This window comes from Pteropus vampyrus, unplaced genomic scaffold, assembly GCF_000151845.1.
Source record: "Pteropus vampyrus isolate Shadow unplaced genomic scaffold, Pvam_2.0 Scaffold14, whole genome shotgun sequence".
Lineage (NCBI taxonomy): Eukaryota > Metazoa > Chordata > Mammalia > Chiroptera > Pteropodidae > Pteropus > Pteropus vampyrus.
This window is the reverse complement of record NW_011888795.1, coordinates 7,346,810-7,357,443: the sequence shown is the minus strand read 5'-3', so window position 1 is coordinate 7,357,443 and position 10,634 is coordinate 7,346,810. Positions and strand designations below refer to the sequence as shown.

Genomic DNA, 10,634 nt, shown 5'->3' with positions numbered 1-10,634 from the left:
CAGCTAAAAGGGTAGGGATCCGGTCTCCCAGGATCTTTATCAATTAGAATAGCTTTATTTTTATTTGTTTTAAATATTGGTATTCTACTGAAGATTTCATTTGAAAAGTTCTACTGATACAAATCAGCAAAACACTGTAATTGACATTGAAATATAAAGCACAGATCTCTATTGTACCTTCAGTTCCTGAAATTCACAAGTTACCTCTTCTGACCTCAGCTACCTGGGTAATTTTCAGCTTTCCTGTTTGAAAATAATGAATTAGAACAGAAATTCTGAATATCAGTACTGTGAACCACCTTCAGGAGTTCATGAATTCCTAAAATTGCATGCTGAAATGTCTGTGATTAGGTGTGTATGATGTGTGTATGTGTGTAAGTCAGTGCATTTTTTCAGAGTGAAAGTCCATAGCTTTCAGTTGATTCTCAGAGGGGTTCGTGACCCAAAAAGGTTAAAAACTCACTGGTCGGAATGTATCAACTTGCTTTTCTTGAAATCCTTCATAGTTAATAAGGATAGAAATCCTATCTGTTCTTTTAAACATGGGTACAGCACAGAATTACAGGTTTGCTTAATACTCTTTACTGCTCCTATTTTGAGAGAATGTATTTTCCATTATTATGAAATGAATCAGCCTAAAGAAAGCAAAATACAGGAAGCCTTGCTCTCTGTCAGGCTCTGGAAGGTACTGGAGCAGGTGAGGTCATATGTCTCCTTTTTTATTTCTTGCATATGAGTGCCAGGAAAAATAGTCTGAAACCAAGCACAGGCTCTCAAAAGTAGAAAAGTAGAATCAGATTTGAATCTCTAGAGCAGAAAGAAGTGGTGAGATCACATTTTGTACCTCCTCAAATAAGCAGCACTTACCAATAAAAGCTGCCAAGATAACCAGCCCCACCTCTCCCTACTTTGGCTTTTTTGGTTTCTTTAGGACTTTGTTTTCTAGAAACTACATGTGAATGGTTTTCGTTCATCCATAATGGAAGTATGTTTCTTTCTTTCTTCTTCCTTTTGTTCTACAATGGTAATGTTTAGAATATTCCAGGTTAGCTGATTCTCTTCTTCATGTCAAGTTATCATTGTCTGCTTGGCTGGGACTGTGGTAAAGTTTAAGGTAGAGCCTGATACTTCTATAAATTGGAACTATAATCTTTATTTTTATGCACTTTATAAAAGTTTAGTGATTTAAGTAAACATTAATTAAAATAATCTTTTTTTCTGTAGACTGCAGTTCTAATTTTAAATATGTATTTCCATGGAAAGACTTTAATCCTAAGATATAACAAAAATTGCACATTAGTCTTCAAATGCTCTACCTTTTATAAGATATTTCCTCTGGGCATTTGGTCTAACAAATATTTTAAGGAATTCCTTCATTTATTCTTTTATTCATTCATGAATATTCATTCATGGATTTATCAACAATACTTAACAGGAACATATAAAGGCTACATATAGACCTGTGAGTATCAGGTAGCACTCTGGGCCCATAGTCTTCCCACTATACCTGCGCTTTGTGCAGCCTATCCTCAACTATTGAACACATCAGATGGTTTCAATTGTTTGCTCTCACCAATAGTACTGCTGACAAAGTTTTGGTGTAGATAAATGACTCTCTGGCCCTTTGTCAGTAATGGGGCTAAAAGAGAAAGTAGATAACTTATGGCTATATCTTTGTCCATTGCAAAATCGTTTCCCAGAGATGTTGGATAATGTACTGTGTCACCAACAGTCCCACAGACCAACCAATGGTAGACTCAGTCACTTTCGATTATTTTTGATACACATTTAGATACATGTAAACTATCTTAGATTTGTTTGAGTTTTCATTTCAGACAATAGCATATTTTTAAATTAGTTGTAACTAATAAAAGTGACGTTTATTTTGTACCTGCTGTGTGTCTAACATGACTTGCTTGCTCTTTTCATCCTCCTAGCATTCCTGGGAGGTAGGTATTATTATTGTTCCTATTTGATGAGCCAAATATTGAGGCTTAAAGAGGTTACACAACTGGTGAACAGCAGACTGGGCCTTGAAACCTGGTCATTGACTCAAAGGTCCCATACTTAGCCTTTCTGCTCTTGTGCCTCATAGTGTTTGTTAAGATGTATCCCTTATCAGGTTAAAAAAAAATATCCCTTGATATTCTTGCTAACTTGCTCTCCTAGAGGAAAGGAGAAGAGCATTCTGAGTTGAGGCAAAAGCAAGGGGCAAAGGCTGTATGGGAAACAGTACAGAGTGTTTTGAGCATCATGAATAATCCTGGGATGTGTGTTCTCATGGAGTACAGAGGGCTGACGAATGAGATCAGGAAGGTGGCCAAGGGCTCAGCTCTTAGAGAATGTTGACGGTCATGATAAGAACTTTGGGTTTCATTTTTTTGGCCATGGTGGGCCCTAGAAGGCTTTTGAGCAAGAGTGATGAGATTCTGTGCGTTTTGGAGAAATTTATCAGTTCTCTGAGTCCTTCTCTAATGAGACTGCTATATCATCTCTCTTTTATCAGGGACTATAGCCACATCTAGCTGAGATGGTCCAGCACTGTCTGAGCAGAGGTGGTGGTGGTGGAAAAAACAGGTCTGATTTGAGAACCATCATGAGATAGAGGACACAGAGCTTGGTGTCTAACTGGAAATGACCTTGATTGAGAGTCAGGAGCCAGAATTTCTAGCTTAGGAGCCAGCTATAGCATATCACCCGAGAGCATGCTCTGGAGAGAACAGGTTCTGTCTGGAATACGCTGCATCTGAAGTATTTGCCGATTTCCCTGGATAGATATCTATGCAGTTTGGTATTAGCTTCTAGAGAAGGGTCAGAGTGGCAGATCAGATTTAGTAGTTACTTGTGTTGAGGTGATAGTTGTAGTCCAGAAAAGGGCTGATGAGAAAACCTAGAGAAAAGTTTACATTTAAAGAACAGAGACAAGCAAAAAAATTCAGAAAGGCCAGTGAGAAGGGCTGGAGGAGAACCAGGAGGGGACCATGTGATGAAAGGCAAAGGGGGATGGAGTTTGGGCAAGTGGATCTCTTGGGCAGAGTGAGGACTGAGAAGACACCCTTAGATTGTGGAGGTCAGAAAGATGACTGTTTATGTCAAGGTCCAGCAAACTTTTCCGGTAAAGGGCCAGAGAGTAAATATTTTTGGTTTTGAAACCCTACAGTGTCTCTCACAACTACTCAACTTCTCTGTTTATGATGTAAGAGCAGCCACAGGCAGTAGGAAATTAATGGGCCTGGTCGTGTTCCAGTAAAACTTTTCAGAAACCGAGGACAGGTCAAATTTGGCCTGTGGGCCATAGTTTGGCAACCCTAACCTATATATTTAGTTTTACTAACTAGAATCAGAATGTAGTCTTCCATAAATGATTATATGATTTATTACGCTAATTTGAAAATATAAAAACTGTATGGTTCAAATTGCGATAAAATTTCTTTCATTATAATTTCTAGCGATTTAGAGTTACTATACCTGGAGGCAGTGGATTTTGATGTGTTCACAAATTTACTAATGAGTTGAATCTGTTGAATCTTCTAGGCATGCAGTTGTGTCATGTGCGTATATAGTGGTACGTTATTTCTTACTTTCCTAACTTGCGTCTTTTTCTGTTCTCTAATTCTAAGTTAAAGGAGAGCGGGGCCCTGTTTTCTACAACAAGGTTTGTTTGCTGAGATTCTGGCAGCTGTGGGTTTCGCCTTGTGATTTCCTGGAGGCCTATTTGAGTTTGAAAGCTTTTAAGCCTTTAACGGCAAAGGGTGGTTTGGTAAACAAGGATCCTATCTCCTTTCTTCATGAGCCCAATTTAGTGGCCTGTTTTAAAACTTTCTTCTATGATTGATTTTTTTTTTTTCTTAGAATTAAATCCAAACTTTATACCTGGCTTCCACAGCCTGTGTAATCTGGTTCCTGCCAACTTCTTTAACTGCATCTTTTATTCTTCTTCTCACTTGTCTCACTTGTCTCCTTGTGGTCTTGACACTGTTGTGTCCTTTGGCTGAAATATACTTCCCTGGGCCCTTCCCATGCCCAGTCACTCTTTGGGTCTCAGCTCAGAGGCATTCTTTGAATCATCACTCTATCCGAAGGAGATCCTGTAGGGTCTTTGTAACATAGCTCAATTTATTAATCAGAGAGTTTAGAAGGATCTGCATTTCTAGTGTGATTATTATTGATCACTTTCGAAATCAATGACTGATTCTGACAAAATTTGTTGCAATCTGAGTTGTGAAAGATGTACTTAAAACCTTATTTGCAGTTCAGTGTACCTGCCCTGTAAGCTGATAAAGTTTGGACTATGCACATGTCTTGCAACTTTCAAACATTTTTGATAAGATTTTGTCCTAGGATTGAATATAGGGTTGTTTTTGTGAATGAGATGTCTAGATTCTTGAGGTTTAGTACATATGTTAGAATTGAAACCAAGAGGGAGGCTTTCATCCCTTAATTTTGTGGGTATTCATTCTCCGTTCAGATCATCTTGTATTGAGCCAAATGCCCACCTCCCTCCTCCTCCTTCTTTCTGCTGAAGCCACCTCTGTGGATGAAGAACTACAGTTGTAACTAATAAAAGTGACATTTATTTTGTACCTGCTGTGTGTCTAACATGACTTGCTTGCTCTTTTCATCCTCCTAGCATTCCTGGGAGGTAGGTATTATTATCGTTCCTATTTGATGAGCCAAATATTGAGGCTTAAAGAGGTTACACAACTGGTGAACAGCAGACTGGGCCTTGAAACCTGGTCATTGACTCAAAGGTCCCATACTTAGCCTTTCTGCTCTTGTGCCTCATAGTGTTTGTTAAGATGTATCCCTTATCAGGTTAAAAAAAAAATCCCTTGATATTCTTGCTAACTTGCTCTCCTAGAGGAAAGGAGAAGAGCATTCTGAGTTGAGGCAAAAGCAAGGGGCAAAGGCTGTATGGGAAACAGTACAGAGTGTTTTGAGCATCATGAATAATCCTGGGATGTGTGTTCTCATGGAGTACAGAGGGCTGACGAATGAGATCAGGAAGGTGGCCAAGGGCTCAGCTCTTAGAGAATGTTGACGGTCATGATAAGAACTTTGGGTTTCATTTTTTTGGCCATGGTGGGCCCTAGAAGGCTTTTGAGCAAGAGTGATGAGATTCTGTGCGTTTTGGAGAAATTTATCAGTTCTCTGAGTCCTTCTCTAATGAGACTGCTATATCATCTCTCTTTTATCAGGGACTATAGCCACATCTAGCTGAGATGGTCCAGCACTGTCTGAGCAGAGGTGGTGGTGGTGGAAAAAACAGGTCTGATTTGAGAACCATCATGAGATAGAGGACACAGAGCTTGGTGTCTAACTGGAAATGACCTTGATTGAGAGTCAGGAGCCAGAATTTCTAGCTTAGGAGCCAGCTATAGCATATCACCCGAGAGCATGCTCTGGAGAGAACAGGTTCTGTCTGGAATACGCTGCATCTGAAGTATTTGCCGATTTCCCTGGATAGATATCTATGCAGTTTGGTATTAGCTTCTAGAGAAGGGTCAGAGTGGCAGATCAGATTTAGTAGTTACTTGTGTTGAGGTGATAGTTGTAGTCCAGAAAAGGGCTGATGAGAAAACCTAGAGAAAAGTTTACATTTAAAGAACAGAGACAAGCAAAAAAATTCAGAAAGGCCAGTGAGAAGGGCTGGAGGAGAACCAGGAGGGGACCATGTGATGAAAGGCAAAGGGGGATGGAGTTTGGGCAAGTGGATCTCTTGGGCAGAGTGAGGACTGAGAAGACACCCTTAGATTGTGGAGGTCAGAAAGATGACTGTTTATGTCAAGGTCCAGCAAACTTTTCCGGTAAAGGGCCAGAGAGTAAATATTTTTGGTTTTGAAACCCTACAGTGTCTCTCACAACTACTCAACTTCTCTGTTTATGATGTAAGAGCAGCCACAGGCAGTAGGAAATTAATGGGCCTGGTCGTGTTCCAGTAAAACTTTTCAGAAACCGAGGACAGGTCAAATTTGGCCTGTGGGCCATAGTTTGGCAACCCTAACCTATATATTTAGTTTTACTAACTAGAATCAGAATGTAGTCTTCCATAAATGATTATATGATTTATTACGCTAATTTGAAAATATAAAAACTGTATGGTTCAAATTGCGATAAAATTTCTTTCATTATAATTTCTAGCGATTTAGAGTTACTATACCTGGAGGCAGTGGATTTTGATGTGTTCACAAATTTACTAATGAGTTGAATCTGTTGAATCTTCTAGGCATGCAGTTGTGTCATGTGCGTATATAGTGGTACGTTATTTCTTACTTTCCTAACTTGCGTCTTTTTCTGTTCTCTAATTCTAAGTTAAAGGAGAGCGGGGCCCTGTTTTCTACAACAAGGTTTGTTTGCTGAGATTCTGGCAGCTGTGGGTTTCGCCTTGTGATTTCCTGGAGGCCTATTTGAGTTTGAAAGCTTTTAAGCCTTTAACGGCAAAGGGTGGTTTGGTAAACAAGGATCCTATCTCCTTTCTTCATGAGCCCAATTTAGTGGCCTGTTTTAAAACTTTCTTCTATGATTGATTTTTTTTTTTTCTTAGAATTAAATCCAAACTTTATACCTGGCTTCCACAGCCTGTGTAATCTGGTTCCTGCCAACTTCTTTAACTGCATCTTTTATTCTTCTTCTCACTTGTCTCCAGCTAAGTCTTTACTCTCTCCTTGTGGTCTTGACACTATTGTGTCCTTTGGCTGAAATATACTTCCCTGGGCCCTTCCCATGCCCAGTCACTCTTTAGGTCTCAGCTCAGAGGCATTCTTTGAATCATCACTCTATCCGAAGGAGATCCTGTAGGGTCTTTGTAACATAGCTCAATTTATTAATCAGAGAGTTTAGAAGGATCTGCATTTCTAGTGTGATTATTATTGATCACTTTTGAAATCAATGACTGATTCTGACAAAATTTGTTGCAATCTGAGTTGTGAAAGATGTACTTAAAACCTTATTTGCAGTTCAGTGTACCTGCCCTGTAAGCTGATAAAGTTTGGACTATGCACATGTCTTGCAACTTTCAAACATTTTTGATAAGATTTTGTCCTAGGATTGAATATAGGGTTGTTTTTGTGAATGAGATGTCTAGATTCTTGAGGTTTAGTACATATGTTGGAATTGAAACCAAGAGGGAGGCTTTCATCCCTTAATTTTGTGGGTATTCATTCTCCGTTCAGATCATCTTGTATTGAGCCAAATGCCCACCTCCCTCCTCCTCCTTCTTTCTGCTGAAGCCACCTTTGTGGATGAAGAACTACCCAAAATAAACCCACACAGAGAGAAAGAGGTCCACGGAGGACTGGGCCGACCTCCATATCTGTGCAGATTTCAGTGGTGAACCGTAAACTTGCTTGGTCAAGTAAGGTTGGGATAAACTCTCATAGGATCACAGAGGCTTAGGGCTGGGATGGATCTTAAAAGCTATCAGTTCCCTTCCCCATCAAATTGCTGGCCAATATCTACAAGTCTTCTAAACTCTGCTTAAATAGCTGTGAGGATAGGGAGCTAGAACCAGGACGTGAGAAGTTTAAGATGTTCTGTTTGATCTTGGCTGGATTTAGGATATTGTTTCTAACAAAGAGCTTTTTTTATTTTTAAATGAAAAATATGAGGGTTTAGTTTAGCTCTGTGACCTTCTGTCCCATTTCTGCCACCACCAGGTTTGTGACCCTTCCTGGGCTTCAGGTTCCTAAATGGAACAGTTAGGAGGTGGTCTCATGAATCCCTCGCATTTGCTGAGCGCTGCATAATTTTCATAGTTCTATGGGATGCTTTGCACTTGTGGGTTAGAGCAAGCTTATGGGAGTGTCTTCATTTTTCTGACAGGGATAGAAGTATGGCCTACTGGTAATACCAAGACAGTATTTGGTTTTGCTCCTTTCGTAACTGGAATAGCGATTCCACTGGCCCTGTTCACTTTTCTACTATGGCTGGGCATACTGATGTTATTGAATGGATTTTGAGAATGGCGCTATATGAACCTCTTTAGCCCTTATAGAGGCCGGACAGACGGGTGGTTATCTGTCTATAAACTTTACCTGATTGTACCATACAAATATGATAATTTCTTCTTGAATACTTCAATGGGATAAAAATCGGAAAGTATTATTTTCTTGCCCCTCCCTTTTCTTTTGCTTCTCCCTCCACACCTTTCTTTCTGCATATTGCTGGTACTCACCACCTCTTTTCTTTTTCCTTGTGGTTTATAGATAATCATGACGCAGTCCTAAGGTTTAATGGGGCACCCACAGCTGACTTCCAACAGGATGTGGGAACGAAAACCACCATTCGCCTGATGAACTCTCAGGTAAAATTTCTTATGTGTGGATAGGGTTGTTTTGAGGAATAAGTGAGAAAATCCATGCCAAGCACTAGGTACCTGGCACATACGTCAGTAAACATTAGCTACTCTAATATGTAAGTGTGCAGACACTGAGATGAGTGTGAGGATACAATAATAAGCAAAACAAACTTGGTCCTATTCTTGTGTTGCTAACAGATACAATCAAATAATCATACAAAGAAATTTAAAGTTTCAACAGCGATCTACAAAGGAGAGGGCCAAGGTGGCACCAGAGCCCATAAGGGAAATTTTCCTTAGGGAGGGAAGTCAGAAAAAAGCAACGAGGTAATGCTCAGCTGTGTAGAAAGAGAAGGAGAAAACAAGAAGGGTGAGATGAGCTTTTTAAGAAGAGGCAAAGCATAGGTAAGGTCACGTGTGGAAGGGAGCAGGATTACAAGGGCCTAGGAAGAGATAAGTGTATGTGGGGGTACGTGTGGTGAGAGATGAGGCTGAAGGCAAGAAGGAGCCAAGCCATGGGGCTGCATTTAGTTTTCTTCTTTGTGGCATAACCGAATTTGCATTTTGTAAACATCCCTGGCTTCCATGTGATCAGAAGCCCTGCACTGGACGGAGAGACACAGTTTGGAGGCTTTTGCAGGGCTTGGATTAGAAATGGTGTTAGTTGCACCAGAATAGAAATGAAGATGTATGTGAGAAAGGACTGGATTTTGGAGCTATTTGGTAAGTGTAGTCAACAGGTTTTAGTATGGGATTTAGTTTGGGATTGGATGTGAGAGGTGAAGGAAGAGAGGCCACAGGTGTAACTGGGTTTCTGGCTTGAGTAACTGGCTGGCTAGAAGTCACTGAGACTGGAAGTACTTGAAGGTGTTTTGGGTTGTGAGGGCTAGGGTCAGCTAAGAGGGTAGAGATCAAAAATATGATTATGGATATAGTTGATCTGAGCTGCCTTTAGATATCTGTGAAGAGATGTCAAGTAGGGATCTTGAGGCAAATGACACTGGAGTTCAGTGGAAAGTCTGAGCTGGAGATAAGAATTTGTGAATTGTCGATATCTGTGTGGCAATGAAACAGTGGGGCCAAATGAGAATACTAGGGAGAGAGTGCAGAGGGAGGAGGGGAGAAGTCCTATGCAGGGTCTTTAGGTAGCGAAGACAGTGGATGCTGCTAAGGGGCCAATTGAGATGAAGATTGAAAATAATTTTTTTCTCTTCAACAAGAAAGAGGCCGCTGGTGACCTTGACAACAGCTATTTGGGAGAGTGCTGAAGCCAAAGGCCAGATTGGAACGTATGGAGGAGTGACTGGGGAAGAAAAATGTGGACAGTTCTTTTAAGAAGTCTGGCTCTGGAGAGCAAGAGAGAAATAGAGCAATTGCGATAGAGAGTTGAAGGTTCCAGGGCCAGATTTTATTCTTTTCGGTTTTTAGATCGGAGAGAATTGAGTACGTTTAAAAGTCAATTCCCATTGACTTTTGTTTTGGGTTGTGAGGGCTAGGGTCAGCTAAGTGGAATCCCATTGACTTTTAAACATACTCAAAAGTGCAAATATTGTATGATTCCACTTATATGAGATAAATGAAGTTGTTAATTTGTAGGGACAGAAAGTAGAATGGTGGTTTCCAGGGCCTGAAGGGAGGGGAGAATTATTGTTTCATGGGCACAGAATTTCAGTTTGGGAAAATGAAAAAGTTCTGGGGATGGGTCATCGTGATGGCTGCACGACAGTGTAAATGCACTTAATACCACTGAGCCATGTACTTAAAAATGGTGAAAATAGCACATTTTATGTTATGTGTATTTTACCACAATAAAAAAAAGTTGAGGGGAAACCAGTTGATAGAGACATAAACTGAATATACTAAAAATAAGAGATAATAAGTAACTGAAGGGGGAAAGAGGGTTGATCCAAAGCCCAGGGGAAAATTAACCCCAGGAGGAGAGAGTCAGAAGGAAGAAGTATGGGAGGGGTACAGCTTGGGGCATTTTATAGTGGAAGCAAGAAGGGCTTCCATTTTCTCGGCAAAGTGGGTCGTAAGGCCGTGTTGGAGGGAGGCTGAGGGGGAGAGACGTTTTAGTAGAGGAGCTTTAAGCCAAGAAGGTTTGAAATTGTCTTGGAAAGAATGGAAGAGGGAGTAAACCAATGGAATGGAGTAGGACTTCCAGGCGAGGCTGGCCGTGTTGAGATTGGGGAGCATGAATTCAGAGAGAAATCAAGCTCTGTTTGATCAGAAGTGGTACGATCTGCAGATCAGTAGGTGGCAGCAATGAAGAGAGGGAGCATAGAGGAGCTCTGAAAATTCTCTTGGGTTGGGGGGGCTACCACTTCCTGGGATCTCT

General features: G+C 40.5%; 1 protein-coding gene across 5 annotated transcripts in view; it reads left to right on the top strand.

Moving 5' to 3' along the window:
• ST6GAL1 (ST6 beta-galactoside alpha-2,6-sialyltransferase 1) overlaps positions 1-10,634 on the top strand; it is a 109,974-nt gene that overhangs the window by 81,756 nt on the left and 17,584 nt on the right. For all 5 annotated transcript variants that reach the window (XM_011381867.2, XM_011381875.2, XM_023525915.1 and 2 more), the window contains one exon: positions 8,205-8,302. In XM_011381867.2, coding sequence (XP_011380169.1) covers positions 8,205-8,302 — 98 coding nt within the window. The remainder of the gene's footprint in view (positions 1-8,204; positions 8,303-10,634) is intronic.